The sequence below is a fragment of the Natator depressus genome, chromosome 6, assembly GCF_965152275.1.
Source record: "Natator depressus isolate rNatDep1 chromosome 6, rNatDep2.hap1, whole genome shotgun sequence".
In the NCBI taxonomy this organism is placed as follows: Eukaryota; Metazoa; Chordata; order Testudines; family Cheloniidae; genus Natator; species Natator depressus.
In genome coordinates this window covers 68389588-68412522 of record NC_134239.1, presented here as the reverse complement: position 1 = coordinate 68412522, position 22935 = coordinate 68389588, and the positions used below count along the sequence as shown (strand labels likewise).

The 22935-nt window shown below is 41.0% G+C and overlaps 1 protein-coding gene across 1 annotated transcript in view; it reads left to right on the top strand.

Annotated features, from left to right (window-relative positions):
* STARD9 (StAR related lipid transfer domain containing 9) overlaps positions 1-22935 on the top strand; it is a 200271-nt gene that overhangs the window by 135220 nt on the left and 42116 nt on the right. Inside the window, exons 17-21 of the mRNA XM_074955639.1 lie at positions 5306-5357; positions 6297-6434; positions 12504-12586; positions 13324-13433; positions 15960-16007. Of these exons, the coding sequence (XP_074811740.1) occupies positions 5306-5357; positions 6297-6434; positions 12504-12586; positions 13324-13433; positions 15960-16007 (431 nt within the window). The remainder of the gene's footprint in view (positions 1-5305; positions 5358-6296; positions 6435-12503; positions 12587-13323; positions 13434-15959; positions 16008-22935) is intronic.

Here is a 22935-nt window from a genome sequence, read left to right as displayed (position 1 = left end):
CCCTCCAGCCAGATCACTGTATAGTCCTCCCCTTCTGGGTAGCCAAGTCTCTCTAGACCAGCTGTCTGGTTGGCACCTCTCACACTCCTGTGCCACTTTCCAGTGGCTGTTAAGGGAACTCAGGCACGCCCTCTACACTGGGTTCCAGCCCAGGAACCCTGTAACAAACACTCAGGGTCTGCCCTGTCCTACCCCTTGCTGCTGTTTCCCTGGATTTCTTCCTACCTTGCCCTCTCAGGCTTCCTTTCCCTATAACTCCTCTTGGGTTAACCCTTCTTCTTGGGCTTATTCTCCCTTGGGTTTTCTGCTCTCCTCCCTGCTCCCAGGGAGTTACTGCAGCCTCTCTCTAGCAGCCTTTTTCTGCCCTGAGCTACTTGGCTTTATACAAACCCTGCCTGTTCCTGTCCAGGTGAGCTTCATCCTTTAATTAGTTGTCATAGCTCCCTGGCTGCTCCTCAAACTGCAGCCTAGGTGGATAATTAGTCCAATTAGCCAACTTAACCCCTTCAGTGGCTGGTGTGGAATGAACACCCCATAACATAGCCATAGTGGCATTTTTTGTCCTATTACTGTTTTTTTAAATTTGCAGTATACTTTTAGTTTGAGCCTTTATTATGGTGTTTTTAAATAGTTTCCATGCAGTTTGCAGGCATTTCACCCTTGCTACTGTTCCTTTTAATTTCCATTTAACTAGCTTCCTCATTTTTGTGTAGTTCCCTTTTTTGAAGTTAAATGCTATTATGGTGAGTTTATTTGGCATTTTTACCCCTACAAGGATGTTAAATTTAATTGCTTGGTAATAGCGACCATAATGTAATCAGCTGTATTCACCTCTTGGACCAGATCCTTTGCTTCACTTAGGACTAAATTAAGAATTGCCTCTTTCCTTGTGGGTTCTGGGACAAGCTGCTCCAAGAAGCAGTCATTTATAGTGTCTAGAAATATTGTTTCTGCAGCCCTTTCTGAGGTCAATATGAGAATAGTTGAAATCCACTATGATTATTGTGTTTTTTGCCTTTGTAGCCTGTCCAATATCACTGAGTGGGGGGAGAGAAAACCTTTTGTAGTGATAAACACCCATTTTTTCATGGTCTGTGTGTATAAAAACATCTTCTGTATTTTCCACAGTATGCATCCGATGAAGTGAGCTGTAGCTCACGAAAGCTTATGCTCAAATAAATTGGTTAGGCTCTAAGGTGCCACAAGTACTCCTTTTCTTTTTTCATAAGCACTGTCACCATACTGGTCGGGCAATTGGTAGGAGAGTCCTACTGCTGTATTCTTATTCTTCAAGCATGGAATTTCTGTCCATAGAGATTCTGTGGTACAGTTTGATTCGTTTAAGATTTTTACTTTATTTGATTCTATGCTTTCTTTCACATATAGTGTGTCACCCCCACCAGCGCAACCTACTCTGTCATTCCTGTGTATTTTGTACCCTTGTATTACCGTGTCCAGCTGATTATATCAATATTCTCATTTAATACCAGGCATTCTAGTTCACCCATCTTAGTATTAGACTTTTAGCATTTTACTGCTCACTAGCTCCTATCTGTACATTAACAACTTCTTTCCTATCATCTTTACTAGGATATACAGTTCTCCCTTTAATAAACTCATCCCTAAGGGACATCTCTGCCTGGCTGGCTTTTCACTGTCTCTTAGTTTTTAAAAAATCCTCTACAACTTTGTAATTGTACATGCCAGCAATCTGGTTTCATTTTGGTTTAAGTGGAGCCTGTCCTTCCTGTATGTGCTCTTTCTTTTCCAGAAGGTTCTCTAGTTCCTAATAAACCTAAAACAGTCTTCCTTATACCATAGGTTTATCCACACACTGAGACCCTGCAGTTCTGCCAGTCTTTCGGGCCTGGTGCACAGAACTGGAAGCTTTTCAGAGAATGGTACCGTGGAGGTCCTGGACTTTAGTGTCTTAATTGGCAGCCTACATTTGGCCTCCATAACCTCTCTCCTACCTTTGCCTATATCATTGGTACCCACATGCACCACAACCACTGGCTCCTCCCCAGCACTGCAGATGTCTTGTGAGAGCCACAACCTTTGCACCCAGCAGGCAATTTACCATGTGGTTCTCCTGATCATCACAAACCCAGCTATCAACATTTCTAATAATCAAATCCTCTGTTACTATTACTTTGCTCTTCCTAGTAACTGGGGTTCTCTCCCCCTGGAGGGGATCTCCTCAGTAAAAGAGGAAACCATGACATCATCTGGAAGGAGGATCCCAAATACTGAATAGTTTTTTTTTTCTCTGCTCCAGCTTGATGTTCTCCTGCCTCGAGACTTTCATCCTTCTGAACAGCACAGAGGCTGTCAGACTGAGAGTGGAACTGCTCTGTTGTGTCCCTGAAAGTCTTCTCTGTATACCTCTCTGTCTCCCTTAGCTCCTGCATTTCAGCTACTCTGGCTTCAAGAGCCCAAACTCTCTCTCTGATGGCCATGAGCTGCTTCCACCATATGCACACATACACCACCTGCCCCTGAGGCAGGTAATCTCACATGCTGCATTCAGTGTAATAAACTGGATAGTTCCCACTCTGCAGCTGAATTTCTGCCTGCACTATTTTTACTCTTGCATCTTTTTTTTAAGCTGGTTATTTTTGATTGGTGGGGAGGGGTTGGTTTATTGGCCTGAGTTTAGAGTATGTATGTTAGGTGTATTGGGTTCTCTCCCCCTCATTCCCCTTTTCTTTTCTAGGGGGATTTTCTGACATTCTTCCAATACAGTGGTTCCCAAACTTTAACAGCCCACGAACCCCTTTCACTAAATTGTGAAATCTCATGAACACCCTCCTAAAAAGGAATATTTCCAGGGATTTAAGTTTAAATTTCCTCCGCACTTTGTGGGGCTCCTGCTGCTGGATCCCGTTGACCGCTCTGGTCAACTGAGCTCCACTGAGCTTGGGCTGCAGGTCCCGCTGACCGCCGGGGCTCGGGCTGCCAGCCTCAACTGCCCGGCCCCGCTCTCCCTGGGGCTCGGGCTGCCGCCTGCCCCGCTCACGGGGGCAGGGCTCGGGCTGCCAGCCCCAACTGCCCGGTCCCGCTCTCCCTGGGGCTCGGGCTGTCAGCCTTGCGTGGAGCGCTGGGGTTCGGGCAGCCAGCTCCCCTGCTGATGGGGGCAGGGCTTGGGCTGCCAGCCCCAACTGCTCGGCCCTGCTCTCCCTGGGGCTTGGGCTGTCTGCCCTGCAACCAGGTCCCGTCTGCTGCCTCCAATGTCTGGGGTCCTCTGGCTCCATTAGTGAAATTTTTCTGGGGAACCCCCTGTAATGTTCTGCCAACCTCCAGGGGTTCATGAACCCCAGTTTGGGAACCACTGTTCTAATAGCTCGGTTATAATCCCTCGGTCTCCTCCCCCTGCTGCTGAACTCTCTCACTGTAGCCGAACTCTCCTTACCTTGGTAGCTTACTTTGTCTTGTGTGGTCTCATTTTGTTGCGGGACTTTCTCTGCTTGAGAGCTGGACCGCGAAGGAATGCCTCTCTCAACTCCCTCGCAAAACTACTGTTCGCTACTCCTCTTCGCTAGCGCCTTTGATCGCTTAGGAAGTTGCTTTTTAAACCCCTTTTCTCCCTGAGGAGAGAGCCTTCAACCTCTCAACAGAGGCCTTTGTGTATGAGCTTCACCCCCTCTCAGCCACCCAAGCAGAAGGTTGTGCTGGGTTGGCAGTTTGGAGTTGTTACCCAACCCCTGTGTACAGGGACTCCAACCTAGGGTTGTCACCTCAGAGATATAAAAACTCGGGCAACCAGGATGATCCTGAGCCTATAAAATTGGACAGCCGGCAGTATGTACTGAGCTCCCTTACAGATTTCCTGGGACAGCTACCACAAAAAAGGGAAGTTCCTAGAAAAACTGGACAGATGGCAACCCTACCCCAGCTCCCTGGGGTGAGAGTGACAATCACCCCTCCTCGTCAGATGCTGAGAAACTAGAAGACATGCTCATGATTATATGTCATTCATTATTACCCTCTAAGTAACCTTGTCATCTTATTATAAATCTCTTCCTTCCTTTTTCTGCCCTGATGGATTGTTGCGCTCTCATATTGCTTCTTGTTTAGAATTAAATTGTATGCTATTTGGGGCGAGGACCATATTTTCATTTGTTCTGGTTGGACCACAGAAAACTTCAGATACTGTACAAATAATAATTTTTATATAATCTAAACCACTGATTATCAAGATGTGGTTGTGTTGTAACATATTCTTTAAAATAAACTTGTTAAGAGAATGTGTGTATACAAATCAGCTTACTGAACTATTGAAACATATGCTAGAAATAAATAGATATGGTGTCTTGTCAGAACTAAGAAATGTCCTGACTTTGTTTTCCTAAGGAATAAAAAAAGGAACATAATGGACAGGATGTGAGTCCACTGCCTTTATTGCTAGTTTACATATTCAGAATATTGATTTGTGACCTTATGTTTTATTGACATTTCCTTTGTCAAAATATAATAAATATTAGCTCGCTTCCATAACTGCCCCAAAATTTATTTTTTTGAACTGGATGGCCCTGAGAATTTTTTTATGTAACACTTTGTTCTTTTCTCAAAATTGTGACTGTATGTAATATTTGTTCACATATATATATATATATATATATATAAATAAAAAAAATATAGGGACACCTAAACTTTAATAATGAACAAAAATATTAGAACTCATTCATCCATGGAAAATTTACATACACCAATTACTCTCTGATTGTAGTGAGTTTACTGCATCCATACTTCAAGAGTTGGGATTATGTTCTTGTCTGCCTGTCTGTCTGTAAACTGCTGCTCCTTGAAGATTTACATTCTGGGCTATGTTTTCAAAATTGGCTTCTCATTTTGCGCACACAGCTATTTGTGCATACAATTATCATAATTACTCACTCAGATTGGGTCATTGGGCATCTGAGTAACCTGTTTGAAAAACTCAGATACCAGTGTGTGTGTTTAAATACAGTAATTGTGCATGAGAGCAGCCATGCAAGCAAAACATCTAACTCAAGCAACTTAAATTATCCAGCTGGTTGCAGCATCTGCTTAAGTAACAACAGAGCTTCGAAGCACTAAGTGTGATTCGTAGCAATTACAAAACTGAGGGCAGTTGAAGGTTAAGACTCCATACACATTACAACTAATAGCTACAGTCTGCTCTAATCAACCCAGGCAGGGATAACTTGTCTGAAATATTTACCAAGATACTGTGGCAGAATTCATGAGAACTTTTATGCATTTTTCATTTTCAATAGATAACTATTGTAAATTAGGTAAATTAAAAGTAACTTCCCTCTTTTAGGAAGGAACAACCAAAATAGGAAGATGTGATTCAGACCAGGAGCAGGATATTGGTAAGAGACTGAGATTACATACGATTTTATATAGCGTTCTGACAACCCAGGTGCTTTTGCTTGTCTAGCATAACGTTCTAATAGTCATTTTTCTTTACCAGCTGTCTCCATGTGAGAAGTTGAGAAGAGAATAACTGCTTGTAGGTTTGCTATATGATAAAGTGTTAGAGTTAATTTTTGCTGCTATTTATTGGTCAAGAAACACCATGAAAGTAGTTGAGAATCTACTTAAGTTTTTCCCAAGTAGGGTAAATTTACATTAGGGATAGAAAATTATTGTGGCTCAAAGCCCAGAACTTGCTGTATTCATTCCTGTATCAGTGCCTCCCCCACCCCCAAATAAAAAAGCTGTAAAGAAAAAAACTAGCAAACTAGCTTTCCTGTGGTTCAATATATTTCTTTCCAGCTATGTTGGGTCACGGATGTTCGATCTTAAAGTTACTTAGTTTTAATCTGGTGCCCCCGCTTCATGTCTGATGTGATTTTTAGCAGCAACAATTTCAAGTACCAAAGCTAGTAGAAACTGACGTTTAATACTGAAATTGGAAACAGCTTGGAATCCCAGCTTCGATTAAATCATCACGCTCTAGCTCTAGTAGTTAGTGAAATATCAGCTATTAAAATAATGTCACAGTTAAAATAGAAAATATAGCATGATTACAGGTCCTGATAGCTTACAACTTGCTAGGGATAGACACATTTTGGAAGAACAGTTCAAATACTTTCAGACCAGTAAACTTTTCCAAAAACTGATCCTGAACTAGTAATCAGAGAGGAGACATTTAGGTTCCCATATGGTGCCATAGGATTGTTCTTTGACCATAGTACTGTGTAGTTAGTATATTTACCTGCACTGGAAGCTTTTGTTCTAAAGCAAAGGTTGAAAAGAGTTTAAAATAAACCTAAAATGATCAAATAAAAAGGACCTACAATTTGTAGTTCTGCAGGGTGAATGGATTGAGAGGAACCATTGTATTATAGACAACAAGTGTGGGATTGTGACGCTGCGGCCAGTCCAGGGAGCATATTGTACTGTAAATGGACAGGAAGTCACTAGTGCTTGTCGTCTGTCACAAGGTGAGTCTTGCAGTTCCTTTTTGTGGTGTTGATGTTAATGATACAGATATCAGCAGGTGAATACAGTAAAATACTGAGAGTAAATGCTGTAAATCTATTGTTCAGCAGTCCTTCACTTCCTTAGGATGGAACAATACGATCCAATAACCCTCTGAGTTCAGAAACTAGGATCTACTGAAGTCATACACGTCTACTAAATGGATGGGCATACGTCTTATGTTAAAATGAAACTGTTATGGTAATGTTGAGATTAATTTTAACTGCAGTAATTCTTAGTTCTCTGAAAACGGAAGGCTTATTCAGGATTGCTCCTGACCAGTAAGGTAATAGGTTAGGTAGAACCCCTCTAACATGTCCACTGCAAATGACATAAGGGCTTGGCTTTCTGTGGACTGTACTAGAATGGTTGACCTTGGACTTCATTTCTCATTGGAATCAGATTTTTGTCAAAATTATAGATGTTGAGGTACAGAATACAGGGGAGTGTCTCTGAATTCAAAGTTAGGGTTAGAGATTAAGGCAGGGTTTACAAAAGCACCTAACAAACTCTATTGATGTCAGTGGAATAGGGCCTTATTGTGGTTTCAAAAGCAAACACTGGGAAACTTGGTGAAGTGAAGAAACAGACTGACAGAGCCAGAAGGGTACCAAGAAGTCACCTACTACAAGACAGGCCCAACAAAGAAAGTAACAGAACGCCACTAGCCGTCACCTACAGCCCCCAACTGAAACCTCTCCAGTGCATCATCAAGGATCTACAACCTATCCTGAAGGACGACCCCTCACTCTCACAGACCTTGGGAGACAGGCCAGTCCTCGCTTACAGACAGCCCCCCAACCTGAAGCAAATACTCACCAGCAACTACCCAGCACACAACAAAAACACCAACCCAGGGACCAAACCCTGCTACAAACCCTGGTGCCAACTCTGTTCACATACCTATTCAGGGGACACCATCATAGGACCTAACCACATCAGCCACACCATCCGGGGCTCGTTCACCTGCACATCTACCAATGTGATATATGCCAGCAATGCCCCTCTGCCATATACATTGGCCAACCTGGACAGTCTCTATGCAAAAGAATAAATGGACACAAATCTGACATCAGGAATAATAACATTCAAAAACCAGTAGGAGAACACTCAATCTCTCTGGTCACTCAATAACAGACCTCAAAGTGTCAATTCTTCAACAAAAAAACTTCAAAAACAGACTCCAACGTGAAGCTATAGAACTGGAATTAATTTGCAAACTAGATACCATCAAATTAGGCCTGCATAAAGACTGGGAGTGGTTGGGTCATTACAAAATCGAAACTTAATTTTCCCAATACTAATTTCTCCCTACTGTTACTACACCTTCTTGTCAACTGTCTCTAATGGGCCACTCTCTTACCACTTCAAAAGTTATTTCTCTTCCCTTGGTTTCCTGCTGTTAATTGATTTATCTTGTTAGACTGACCTAACACTTGGTAAAGCAACCCACATCCTTTCATGTATTTGTACCTGCTCTGACATAGTTTACTTCATATATCTGGGAAACAAGCAGGGAGAACTGGAAGTCCTGGCACAGTCAAGGAATTATGATATGATTGGAATAACAGAGACTTGGTGGGATAACTCACGTGACTTCAGTACTGTCATGGATGGATATAAACTGTTCAGGAAGGACAGGCAGGGCAGAAAAGATGGGGGAGTAGCACTGTATGTAAGAGAGCAGTATGACTGCTCAGAGCTCAAGTATGAAACTGCAGAAAAACCGGAGAGTCTCTGGATTAAGTTTAGAAGTGTGAGCAACAAGGGTGATGTCGTGGTGGAAGTCTGCTATAGACCGCCGGACCAGGGGGATGAGGTGGACGAGGTTTTCTTCCGGCAACTAACGGAAGTTACTAGATCGCAGGCCCTGGTTCTCATGGGAGACTTCAATCGCCCTGATACTGCTGGGAGAGCAATGCAGCGGTGCACAAACGATCCAGGAAGTTTTTGAAAAGCGTAGGGAACAATTTCCTGGTGCAAGTGCTGGAGGAACCAACTAGGGGCAGAGCTCTTCTTGACCTGCTGCTCACAAACCGGGAAGAATTAGATGGGGAAGCAAAAGTGGATGGGAACCTGGGAGGCAGCGACCATGAGATGGTCGAGTTCAGGATCCTGACACAAGGAAGAAAGGAGAGCAGCAGAATACGGACCTGGACTTCAGAAAAGCAGACTTTGACTCCCTCAGGGAACTGATGGGCAGGATCCCCTGGGAGAATAACATGAGGGGGAAGGGAGTCCAGGAGAGCTGGCAGTATTTTAAAGAATCCTTATTGAGGTTACAGGGACAAGCCATCCTGATGTGTAGAAAGAACAGTAAATATGGCAGGCGACCAGCTTGGCTTAACAGTGAAATCCTTGCTGATCTTAAACACAAAAAAGAAGCTTACAAGAAGTGGAAGATTGGACAGATGACCAGGGAGGAGTATAAAAATATTGCTCGGGCATGCAGGAGTGAAATCAAGAAGGCCAAATCACACCTGGAGTTGCAGCTAGCAAGAGATGTTAAGAGTAACAAGAAGGGTTTCTTCAGGTATGTTAGCAACAAGAAGAAAGTCAAGGAAAGTGTGGGCCCCTTACTGAACGAGGGAGGCAACCTAGTGACAGAGGATGTGGAAAAAGCTAATGTACTCAATGCTTTTTTTGCCTCTGTCTTCACGAACAAGGTCAGCTCCCAGACTACTGCACTGGGCAGCACAGCATGGGGAGGAGATGACCAGCCCTCTGTGGAGAAAGAAGTGGTTTGCAACTATTTAGAAAAGCTGGATGAGCACAAGTCCATGGGGCCGGATGCGCTGCATCCGAGAGCGCAATCACATCTGCCAACTCCTTTAGCAGAGTCATTGGCCATTATCTTTGAAAACTCATGGCTATCGGGGGAGGTCCCGGACGACTGAAAAAAGGCTAATGTAGTGCCCATCTTTAAAAAAGGGAAGGAGGAGGATCTGGGGAACTACAGGCCAGTCAGCCTCACCTCAGTCCCTGGAAAAATCATGGAGCAGGTCCTCAAGAAATCAATTCTGCAGCACTTAGAGGAGAGAGAAGTGATCAGGAACAGTCAGCATGAATTCACCAAGGGCAAGTCATGCCTGACTAATCTAATTGCCTTCTATGATGAGATAACTGGCTCTGTGGATGAGGGGAAAGCAGTGGACGTGTTTATTCCTTGACTTTAGCAAAGCTTTTGACACAGTCTCCCACAGTATTCTTGCCAGCAAGTTAAAGTAGTATGGGCTGGATGAATGGACTATAAGGTGGATAGAAAGCTGGCTAGATATTTGGGCTCAACGGGTAGTGATCAATGGCTCCATGTCGAGTTGGCAGCCGGTATCAAGTGGAGTGCCCGAAGGGTCGGTCCTGGGGCCGGTTTTGTTCAATATCTTCATAAATGATCTGGAGGATGGTGTGGATTGCACCCTCAGCAAGTATGCAGATGACACTAAACTGGGAGGAGAGGTAGATACCCTGGAGGGTAGGGATAGGATACAGAGGGACCTTGACAAATTGGAGGATTGGGCCAAAAGAAATCTGATGAGGTTCAACAAGGACAAGTGCGGAGTCCTTCACTTAGGACAGAAGAATTCTACGCACCGCTACAGACTAGGGATCGAATGGCTAGGCAACAGTTCTGCAGAAAAGAACCTAGGGGTTACAGTGGATGAGAAGCTAGATATGAGTCAATCCAACCTTGGATGTTGCCAAGAAGGCCAATGGCATTTTGGGCTGTATAAGTAGGGGCATTGCCAGCAGATCAAGGGATGTGATTGTTCTCCTCTGTTCGACATTGGTGAGGCCTCATCTGGAGTAGTGTGTCCAGTTTTGGGCCTCACACTACAAGAAGGATGTGAAAAAATTGGAAAGCATCCAGCGGAGGGCAACAAAAATGATTAGGGAACTGGAACACATGATTTATGAGGAGCGGCTGAGGGAACTGGGATTGTTTAGTCTGCAGAAGAGAAGAATGAGGGGGGATTTGATAACGGCTTTCAACTACCTGAAAGGGGGTTCCAAAGAGGATGGCTCTAGACTGTTCTCAGTGGTAGCAGATGACAGAACAAGGAGTAATGGTCTCAAGTTGCAGTGGGGGAGATTTAGGTTGGATATTAGGAAAAACTTTTTCACTAGGAGGGTGGTGAAGCACTGGGATGCGTTACCTAGGGAGGTGGTAGAATCTCCTTCCTTTTGAGGTTTTTAAGATCAGGCTTGACAAAGCCCTGGCTGGGATGATTTAGTTGAGGATTGGTCCTGCTTTGAGCAGGGGGTTGGACTAGATGACCTCCTGAGGTCCCTTCCAACCCTGATATTCTAAGTGGGTTCTAGCCCACGGAAGCTTATGCCCAAATAAATTTGTTAGTCTCTAAGGTGCCACAAGGACGCCTCAGTTTTTTTTTTTTTTGCTGATACAGACTAACATGGCTACCACTGAAAACTGGGAAACCACTTTTCTTGGCTGCCCAGAGCTCCTGCTGTTAGGAGATGCTTCTTCTTTCACACCACCAGCAGACAGTCTTATTCAGCTTACTGGACAAGTCTTTATACCGAACGCCACTAGCCATCACCTTCAGCCCCCAACTAAAACCTCTCCAACGCATTATCAAGGATCTACAACCTATCCTGAAGGATGACCCATCACTCTCACAAATCTTGGGAGACAGGCCAGTCCTTGCCTACAGACAGCCCCCCAACCTGAAGCAAATACTCACCAGCAACTACCCAGCATACAACAAAAACACCAACCCAGGGACCAAACCCTGCTACAAACCCTGGTGCCAACTCTGTTCACATATCTATTCAGGGGACACCATCATAGGGCCTAATCACATCAGCCACACTATCAGAGGCTCATTCACCTGTACATCTACCAATGTGATATATGCCATCATGTGCCAGCAATGCCCCTCTGCCATGTCCATTGGTCAAACTGGACAGTCTCTACGTAAAAGAATAAATGGACACAAATCAGATGTCAAGAATTATAACATTCATAAACCAGTGGGAGAACACTTCAATCTCTCTGGTCACTTGATTTCTGATCTCAAAGTGACTGTCCTTCAACAAAAAAAACTTCGAAAACAGACTCCAACGAGAGACTGCTGAATTGGAATTAATTTGCAAATTGGATACAATTAACTTAGGCTTGAATCGAGACTGGGAGTGGTTGAGTCATTATACTAAGTGAAACTATTTCTCCTTGTTTATTTCCCTCCCCCCCCCCCCCCCAACTGTTCCTCAGACGTTCTTGTTAACTCCTGGAAATGTGCTGGAAATGGCCCACCTTGATTATCACTTTCAAAAGGTTTTCTCTCCCTCCACCCCACTCTCCTGCTGGTAATAGCTCATCTTAAGTGATCACTCTCCTTACAATGTATATTTTTTCATGGTCTGTGTGTATATAAAATCTCCTCACTGTACTTCCCACTTTATGCATCCGATGAAGTGAGCTGTAGCTCACGAAAGCTTATGCTCAAATAAATTGGTTAGTCTCTAAGGTGTCACAAGTACTCCTTTTCTTTTTGCGAATACAGACTAACACGGCTGCTACTCTGAAACCTATCTTATTATTAACACTTTTTTCAATTCTACTTCAAAGTTCCAAGATCATGATCCTGTGGGATTAAAATATGGCTTTATGTAGGGGCGTTTCTAAATTCTTCTTTGAATTTTTTTCTTTTACTTAATAATTAGTACTTTAGATTTTTTTCTCACTTTTTGTAGCATTTTCACTTTAAAGATTTTTGAGATCTTAATTACTGAGCACTGGGACTTGAAAATTTTATCTTATGTGCTCCTTGTGTCATTGAGATAGAGGAGTCAGAATAAAAAGAAATTTCCAGTAGTGGATTTGCCCCTGACCTCCAGGGTTTAAGATTTTTTAAAAAGCACAGTAATGCTGGCAGTAACAGTCAGCAAAGTGTTACTAGGAGCAGTTTAAATAGTATGTACCATGGATACACCTCAAATTCCAGATGTTTGATAAATTTTATTTCCATAGTTTCCTTTTTTTTTCTTTTTTCTTTTTTTTAAAAAAACAGGAGGTCTTGTTGTCCTGGGCAAGGCTCATAAATTTAGGTTCAACCACCCAGCAGAGGCTGCCATTTTAAGACAAAGAAGATTGGTAAGTTTTGAGACTTTATATTTTTCTTTCCTAAATTCCTTCATTGGTGACTAATTTTGTTATTTCATTTTAAAAGCAAACATGAAATGTATAATGTTTCTTCATATCTACTTATTTACTTGCCTCATTTCCTTCTTTTAGTGGTCTGTAGTAACACTAAACCATTGTGGCTGGACACCAGTGCCATTTCCAGAGTTGCTTAGCAAAAGAAAATGCAGATCCTCTTAAATCATTTAACATGTCCTTGTTTTCCAGTCATGACTTCGCTGGGGTTGAAACAATATAACTTAAGGCATTAAAGTGGAAAGACAATTTAAAAACTTTCCACGATCAATAATATTCTGAGTTATCCTCTTTATGTTATTAGCTCACTGTTCAGCATTAAATACACTAAAAGCAATTTTAGCTGGTGAAATTATAGAATTAATATATTGAGTGTCCCAGTGTTATTATCCATGCAGATGTTGTTACATGCATCAGAGTTAGAGATTGAAATTAAAAATTGATAAAAGGAAATACTTTTTATATGGTGTATAAAAAGGGAACTCATTGCTGCAGGATATTATTCAGGAGATAGTTTATTCAGATTTCCAAACAGACTTAGACATCTGTAAGGTCGTTGGGACAAGGACTATACCTCTATTCTGCAGCACATATTAACAGCAGCAATAATAAGTTGAAACCTACTAGGTTGTTTTAATATTCCTTCCTCCTGCTCCCACCTTGTTTTTTAATAGATTAGTGAAGCCTCCCCCATATTGAGCAGCAGATCTTTGGAATGGCTGGACTTGGATGGAGATTTCACTCCTTCCCCTCCCTATATCTTTTCTCCACTTGAAAAAGAAAGGTAAGTTTAAAAGTATTCACCGGAATGTAAGTTCCCTGGAACCCGGGTTCATTTCAAAGAGAAGTGGAATGCTTAGGTCCCATCATATTTTATTTCCTTATTTAGATTTAAATTATAATGATGAGTGGAACAGCTCCAACAGGAGAGATTGAGAGAACCACCCCTGATTATTCTATGCCCTGGTGGTCAGGGCACTAACTTGGGCTATAAAAGACCCAAGTTAAAATCCTTACTTCAAATCAGGCAGAGTAAGGATTTAAAAACAGGTCTCCTACATTCCAGGTGAGTGCCCTAAGCATGGGCTATTGGGTATCCTGGGACACACACGCTGCCAGTCCCCCAAAAATGCTCTGTATGGTCACCCCCAACAGTCTTTTGTATGAGGCCCAATCTGATATGCATGCTCTGAGAACAGCTACTGGATTGGGCCCTGCAGGTGAGATAAGTGGGCAAGGTCCTAAAATCCTGAGGGGTTTAGGCATGATCTAGGATGCTGAACTGATTGGCAGTGTTAGGACTTCAGTGATTTTGCATATGCCCAAAGCCAGAAATGTAGGCATATTTTCACTAGAAGTTTAGTCTTCTAGGGAATTTTAGGCACCTCCAGGGAGAGGTAGCAACTGAGCAGAAATCTTAGTAGCTCCTAAATTCCTTTGTGGATCTAGCCCAAAGAGATTAAGGTCAAAAGATCCCACTGATTTTGGGTGCCCAATTTGAGATGACTAGGATCAGATTTTTCAGAATACTTAGCATAGATTAGCACATTACATGTTCAAATCACAGCTCCCATTGACTTTAGTTGCTGCTGTGAGTTCTCAGCACTTCTGCGAATCAGACCCCCGCAGGGTCTCAACTCAGGCACCCAGAAAATTAGGAACACGCAATTAGTGATAACCAGGGAAGTGTTTGGTTTAAGTGATTTGTTCAGCATCACATAGGAACTCCGTGGCACAGGCAGGGATTGAATCCAATTCTCAGGGCATTCAACTTCCTTAACAATGAAACCATCCTTTCTCTTCCTCACATGCCTTCCAACTTGTGCAACAAAGGGGTTCTACAGACCGCAACCTCCTTTACTACACAACCTTGATTCATCCCCAGAGCATGTCTATCGTGTGCACTGAATAAAGCTGTGGAAAATATAATATGTGATTGTAATGCATTATGGTCTTTAATTTCACAAACAAGGGGGCTGAATTACTGCTGCACAGGCAACCTTAATTCTGGCATTTCCTAACTTTTGAGTGCTTAACTTTGCAACCTTAATGTTCCTTTAAGCTAGTTTTGGTGTGTAATTTAAGTTATAAAGAGGATGCAATTTGGTGTATTTATAAAACTGAATATAACCATTTTCTTTTTCTTGGACAGCTGTCATGCTTCAGTGACAACCAGGTGGTGATTTGTATTTAATTGTGGGGGAAAGAACAATAACTGCTTCCATAGTTCTCCTCAAGCATCAACCCATTTCTTTGCTAGAGTTAGTCTAGTGGAATAGCAAAATTCAGCATCTTTAAACTCTCTTGGAATGTTTTGCCTTTTTATATTTATGAACATGAAACATTCATCCTTATACAGTATTTGTGCATTCTTTCTGTGTTACTGGCTCCAAGTGTGTACTGTGTGCTCTCCTTCTCTCAGGATCCTCCTAAGCTAATTTATTCTAATTTTAATACGGAGATACCTTTTTTTACAAAACAATATTTGGTATTTATTTGTTTTGTACAATGTACCAGGTCATGTCACTTTAACCTCCCTTCCCCCCCCAGAATGGAAAAATTTACAAATAAGAAGTTTGCTAATGATCTACATGATGCCAAGAGACTCACTACACAGTTTTGAATATAAAAGAGGTAGAAACTTTGTTGTAGTCTCTCAAGGATGGGCATCAGATATTTGCACACATCTCAAGGCATCTAGGATTGTATATCACTGTTTTGTTTTGTTTTTTTAGTGAGTGTTTGAGTTGCCCTCATAAACTAGACAGGATTGAGGGCTATTTCTGATTGATTTCCAGATTATGTATAGATAGCACATTCCTTTAGGATGGGAATATGCTATGTTATAGTGTATAATGTTTCTTTCCATTTTGCCATGATTATCTTAAACCGTTACTCTGAAAATGAAACTTTTTGGTGTCCTGCTTATTTGAATTTTTATTAATGACTGTTACTGATATAATGTGCGAGTAGTTTTTCTTAGCTGTGTTTTACCTGAAGAAATCCAGCAGTCTTTTTTTGTTTCTTTTCTGCAGTCTTTCCACAAAGTTAAACTAAATTGTTTTTCTTTTTCTTCCCATGCACTAAGTGATAAGTGTGTCTCTTATTCCAGATAAGTGGATTTGCTCATGTGATTGAAATGTTTCCCCCTAAGAGGGTCAGCACAAAGGTCTATAATATAGGGCTAAAATGGGTCTGAAGTGGTCTGTAGATGTTGCAGAGGCCCTCTCTACAGAGCAGATCAATGTCACCTAGTAGAAGTGTATCTGAAATACAGTACTGACTAATATATTTCTTCATTTTCCCCCAGTCAAAAGCATATAGGCCATGAGGATTGCAAACATTCAGCTGAAATGAGGTAAGAGAATAGCTTGAAGTTAGTACCTTGCATCATGAGATTTCGTGCAAAGGTCTCCAATCTTTGCAAATGAGTATCCATTCTCATGGAAACTTTGAGAATTACAGATATGTGAGGCTCAGGGAAATTGATACTGGTGCAAAGATGCAGTCAGCTCCTTCCTCTGTAATCATTAGGTCTTCATCTCCATTCTTGCCTCAGCCTGTTCAGATGTGGGAATTACACCATATTTTTCAGAGCAATAACATTGTTTAATTGCTTAATTTTCTTGGCTTTCTTAGCTATGACTATCACAAGTTAGAATTATTAGGATCATGTCAAAACCATGTTGATTTTCTGGCCTTTCTAGCCCTTCCTTTCCCCATTGGCTGCTGTGGGAGGAGGCAGTTTGGACCACGATAATCCAAGTGCATTGGGTTTTTATTTTGATTTCATCACACTGAGGTGTAAGAACGGCAATTTGCAATCAAAGTACAGATGAGACCCTGTTGCTTGCTGCCATGATGCTATTCTTATTTCACATTTGATGCTTTTTTGCTTTAGTGGCTTGCCAAGCTATTAAACTCAAGTCCCAAGTGAGACAAACCTAACATTCTAATGGATCCAACCTCAAAGCTGCGCTGACCAATTGTTGTGGGTTTTTTTTAGTGTTGTAAGTGCAATTTAACAAATGGATTGCAAATGACCCTGCAAAGCTTCTTCATCTCATCTCAGGGTTCTTTTTTCAGTTAAACTGTAAGTGTGATGATGCTAGTTTTGAGGGGATAGAGTGCTATAAGTCAAATGCTGCAGTTGGAAGGAGCTATGGAGTAATTGTTGACTAACTCCCAACATTATTCCAGCTGACATAGGACTGAATAGTGTCAAAAACGGATGGGTGAAATTCACACCTATGCAAAGGGTCAGCAGCCTTGCGCCTTCCAAGTAGGGCTTAAACATGACTCAAGCAGAACTCTAAGTGATGTGTAAGCTGGCTCTCTACCCAGGGTTGAATTTCACCCATTTGGAATAAACATAAAGAACATCATGCCATTTTCACTTTTAATTGTAATATTTTTATGAGTGTCAATTTGGTAATTGACATAAATTCTCATAAATTCATTGTAGACTTTTATGTGTAACCAGGTCAAGCCTGTACTTTTTGTTCCCTTGATAAGAACAGAATAACTACAAACATTCACAGTGAAATAATATTAAGGCTCTAACTCAGTCTGACAAAAGCAGGTAATTAAAATGTAATGCCATATGTGTTTGTCCTTTATGTACCAGGCCCAATTTAACAAACTTTATTCTTGTAAGTATTCCTAATCTCACGAAAGGTAGTTCCACTGACTTGTATGGGACTACTTGCATGTGTGAGGACTAATCATATGATTAATGTTTGTAGAATTGGGCCCTATGTCTGGTGGTTCTAGGGATCTCCAAACTGCATAGGGTCCGGTGCAATATCTACTCGTACTAGGTGAATACTGGTTGAACTACCAATACAATAGGTACAAAAGTTAAATCCTAGTGCCACAGAAGTCAGAGAGAGTTTTACTATTGACTTCAGTAGGGCCAGGATTTCACTCAAAGAGAAAGAAACAATGTTACTTTTTACTAAGAAAGGGCCCATCGGAAAACAAGTCAGTCTGTTTTTAAAATCCCAATAAAAACTAGCTTCAGAATAATGCATTACATAAATACTGCATATCAGAATTAATGGATTTAAAACAAAACCTATGCTTCATCATTAGGGGTCTCAGATATTCAAATAATCACCGTATATCCCAAATTTCCTTGATAAATTGTGCTCTGTTTTAATGATGAGGGATGGCATTATAGAATAAATTGTTTAAGAAGCCCAAGTGTTTTAAGATCAAAATCAGGCCCATTTAACAAAAAAATACAAAAAACTAGAAAACGAAAGAAGCAGCATCCCAGAAATATAAGCTGAAGATGCATTTTAGTTTCTTGGAGAAATAATCCACTTTTATATAACACGTCCAAGCTTCCTTCTTTCTCTTCCTTCCCCTCCTCTGCCCCCCGCCTCCTTTTTTAAATTACAACGGTGGTGTTTTTTCATCCAGTTTAAAAGAATAAAAAAATCAAATGGTTTATTTATAAATATCGGAAGACACTGTAATTCATGTTAACATACTTAATCCATTGCAATATGGTGAACAAGGAGAATTTCCTGTTAATATTCTCAATAATAATAATAATAATAATAATAATATGAAATTCTAATAATGGCTCTCATTTGGAGATCTCAGAGCTTTATATTTCTGAAGTACGTAATGGATCACTTCACCCACCTGTGAAATACTGTCACATCTGGGGTGGGATACAGCAGCTGAATAACAGTGCACAGCGGCATTATATAGCACTTCAGCACACGAACTGAAGAATGCTATATTCAGTTGAAATCACAGGGGGAAGCTGAGATAGAGTGTAATTCCAACTGAGCTGGAATTTTGCAGAGACACCATTGTCCTCTATGGAGCATATGTTGTGTCTTGACTTACAGGAGTCTTATTCTGGACTAGGGAAAGGACTGTAAATTTATTCTCCAGAGGCAGTGTGCGTGTCTCGTTGCTGGCCAGAGGGATAGGACTGTCTTACAGAGATGCTCAGATGTGTTGTTGGTAGGTCACTTCTGGCTGGTGGTGTTGTGTCTGCGTATTTAGGCAGTAGAAGGAGTTGGTCATACTCTTAAAAGGAGAACATAAGACAATTGAACAATCACACTAGTCAGCAGACATTTTTTTTCTTTAAGCACACCAGCTTGTCAAAGAACTAAATGCCTGTCTTGCAGGATGATGATTTCCCTTCTCCAGCCCTTAGGGATTTCCCTTCGTGTGCTTGTTTTCAAAGATCACATATGGCTCTTCTACCGTTTTTCATTCATTTTCTTTCTGCATATAATTGTGTAACCTGCAGAGTGTCAAGAGATTGGGGAAGGAGATAACACAAAATGTTCAGAGCCATTTTATCACTTTTCCCGTAAGAGCTCATAAGCTTTAAATTCTGTGATGTGAGCAGATATGTATAGCTAGTTTCCTAGGGTGGTCCTGTGCAGTTGCTGTAATCCTCTGCTTGCTGTGTGTTACTCTGAGGCTATGGTGTGGTGTGGGAAAGGAGCCTTCTGATTGGACAAATGTGCTGGTGAGGGGATATAGTAGAGAAAAATGCAAATCAGTGGATGGACTAGAAACCTGGACTTGTAATTGCTTTTATTGCCAGCCTGTCTTGCTTTGCAAATATACAGTGGGGAAAAAAAATCTGCTCTGATTTTTTTTGGTTTATATAATAAAGAAAAATTTAACTGGAATCTGGATCGGCAGTAAGAAGGGGGGAAACTGTCTGATTTGAGTGATGGTTTTTCTGTCTTTAAATCAGTAAAACTGGTGTTAAGGGACAGTGGTTTTTTTTTCTTTTTCTTTTGTAATACTACTTTGCTTGAGTTTTTTGTTTTGAGCCTTAATGTTACATTGCAAGAAGCACTCTGCTTCATTACAGGGCTGTCGCTGCCATAGTTACTGAAAACTGCATTATGCTGTAGAAGCTGCCAGCCTCTGCATCAGCCTTGGAAGTGTTTCGGGAAGAGGGGAGGGGAATTACACAATAGGACTCCAGAAAGCTGACAGCAAAACAGGCTGGAGAAAATGTGGATCTACAGCAGGTTCATTTAGCATGCCTAATGCAAACTTTGTGGATAGAAAGATGAGATGGAAAAACAATCCAGCTTTGTTACAATATGAAGATTTTCTCAGTAATTGATTACCATTAGGTTAAGGTTGGTATTTTTTTTTTTTTTTTGGCTGCCTACTTAATAGTTTTAAATGTTTACTTAGAGGAGGATGAACTGTTAATATTTCTATTGTATTTGGTAAATTTGGGGTGTGTGTACAATTCTACAGCGGGAAACCACTGTCCTTTATTATGAGCTTGCTTTTTGACGTGCTGTGCACCACTAAATGGTGGTCTTGTCTATCTGGGTTTCTGTTTTGGAGATAGATGCTCAGCTCTGCAGAATTTAAACTGCTTACCCTATGCCTGTCCTGATGTTAAATTATTTTATTTTCTTATAGTGCTACATGAACTGTTTATGTGTGCATGTGGATTTGGGAGAGAAGGGGTGCAAGCAATAGAGGGAACTGATCCCTGCTTGAAATACATAGATTTGGAATATATGAAACAAGATGAAATCTTACTGGTGTGTCCGGTTCAGGGTGTGTTTCAGTGGACCAATGAAACAACCACCTGTACTTACCTTGGAATATGCTAATTTGTTTTTGTAACATAAGATGACCTTCATTTTTAGTTAATAATTCAAATGTATTTTGAACATATTAATTGGACTTTAAATTGTCTGTTTGGAAAATTCAGCTACCAGATATGTTAGCATTTTATTTTCTTGTTTGGCTATTGTCACTTCATTTATAACTTCACTTTATCATTTTCACAAACCAGCAAGGATAATTTGGGGTGACTGTAAAACGTTCAGAAACTAAATGAGAAACATTTTGGATTCATATAATTGTTTTTATCACTGAATGCAGAGTGACAGATCTGAATCCCAAATCCAAGCAAATCACATTATTCGCAAGGTCACTAGCCTCATGGCCAGTGGAAAAACACTCCATGTTCTGCCATACCTGTATTATGTAAGCAGCAGCCTGTGAATTTTCATTGTCTCTCTCCTCCTCCTCAGAGAAACCGTTGTCAAGCTGTAAATGTATTAAGACTGGTTGGTGGTCAGTCCTAGCCTGTGCATGGGTATTCAGGCCTTTCTTCATTGCTATGTCTGATTTTTATCTCATACTACTAAAAACAGAGAGAGAAGGCAGAGACACCGATATAACATCAGAATTGTAACTAGCATGTGCGTCTTGCTCTTTTAGCAATAATAGGACAATATTCCCTTCCTCTGTTACAGAATCAATAACCTTAGAGAGGTAAAGAGCCATAGCTCTTTGTCCACATAATGAAAACATAGGATTATAACAGTATGATAATAATTGTAATCATGGTGTTTTCTAAGTGTTGCAAAGCATTTTTGAATGCAGTGGGGTATGGGTATACTTCTGTGTACTGTGTCTTTCAGGGACGTATCCCTAGTACGGAGCTTTCAATAGTGTAAGTAGGTTTTGGCTAGTATTGTCCTGCTGAATGTGCAAACTCCAAATTTTAACATTGGGGCGGTTAACATTGGGGAGGATCACTAGCTTCATGCCAATTCAGCAAAAACAAACTCTCATGTGAGTGGATATGCTAGTGCTGCTGGTACAGCAGAACTATTGCTACGTAAAACTTTTTAAATGTTTTCATTGGGGGGCATCAAAGGCTCTTTAAAGCTTTACAGTTTCCTTTAAAAAGAGCAAAAATGTCAATCTAGAATCAGAAACGTAGGTTGGCAGGGACCTTGAGAAGTCATCAAATTCAGTCCCCTGTGCTGAGGCAGGACCAAGTAAACCAAGACAATCCCTGGCAGCTGTTTGTCCAACCTGTTTGTACAAACCTTCTGTGATGGGAATTCTGCAACCTCCCTTGGAAGCCTGTCCCAGGGCATAACAACCCTTCATAGTCAGAAAGTTTTTCCTGATATCTAACCTAAATCTCCTTTGATGCTTGTCCTATATTCAGTGGGCATGGAGAACAATTGATCACAGTTCTTTTTATAACAGTCCTTAATATGTTTGAAGACCTGTTATCAGTTCTTCCCTCCTGCATCATTTTTTCTCAAAACTAAACATGTCCAGTTTTTTTAACCTTTTGTCATAGGTCAGGTTTTCTAAACCATTGATCATTTTTGTTGCTCTCCTTTGGACTGTCTCTTATTTGTTCAAATTTTTCCTGAAGTGTGGTGCCCAGAATTGGACACAGCACTCTAGCTGAGGCCTCATCTGTGCTGAATAGAGCGGGACAGTTACCTCCTGTCTTACATACAAGACTCCTGTTGTTACACTCCAGAATGATATTAACCTGTTTCACAACTACATCACATTGTTGATTCATTTTCAATTTGTGATACACTATAACCTCCAGATCCTTTTTAGCTTTACTACAATTAACCAATTATTCCTCATTTGTAGCTGTGCATTTGATTTTTCCTTTCTAAGTGTAGCACTTTTCACTTGTCTTTATTGAATTTCATCTTGTTGATTTCAGACCAAGTCTCCAATTTGTCAAGATAACTTTGAATTCTAATTGTGTCCTCCAAAGTGCTAACACCTTCCAGTTTGGTGTAATCTGCAAATTTTATAAGCATGCTCTCCACTCCATTATCCGAGTCATTAGTGAAAATACTGAATAGTACCAGATGCAGGCCTGACCCCTAGAGAGCCCCCCTAGATACACCCTCCTAGTTTGACTGTGAGCAACTGATAATTACTCTGAGTGTGATCTTTCAATCAGTTTTGCACACACTTTATAGTAATTTCATCTACATCACATTTCCCTAGTTTGCTTTTAAGAATGTCACATGGGACTGTCTCAAAAGTCTTACTAAAATCAAGATATATATCATCTACTGTTTTCCTACCCCAATCCACTAGGCCAGTAACCCTGTCAAAGAAGGAAATTTAGGGGTGGTTTGTCATGATTTGTTCTTTACAAATATCTGTTGGCTATTCCTTATAATCCTGTTGTCCTCTAGGTGCTTACAAATTGACTGTTAAATAATTTGTTCCCGTATCTTTCCAGATATCAAAATTAGGCTGACTGGTCTATAATTCCCAGCTTCTCCTTTGTACCCCTATTTGAAAATAGATACTGTGTTTGTGTTTCTCCAGTTCTCGGACCTCATATCCTCCCTGCATCCTCAATGATAATTGCTAACAGTTCCAAGATTGCTTCAATTGGTTCCTTAAGTGCTCTAGGATGTATTTCATGAGGCCCTGCAGACTTGAATACATCTAACTTATCTAAATATTCTTTAACCTGT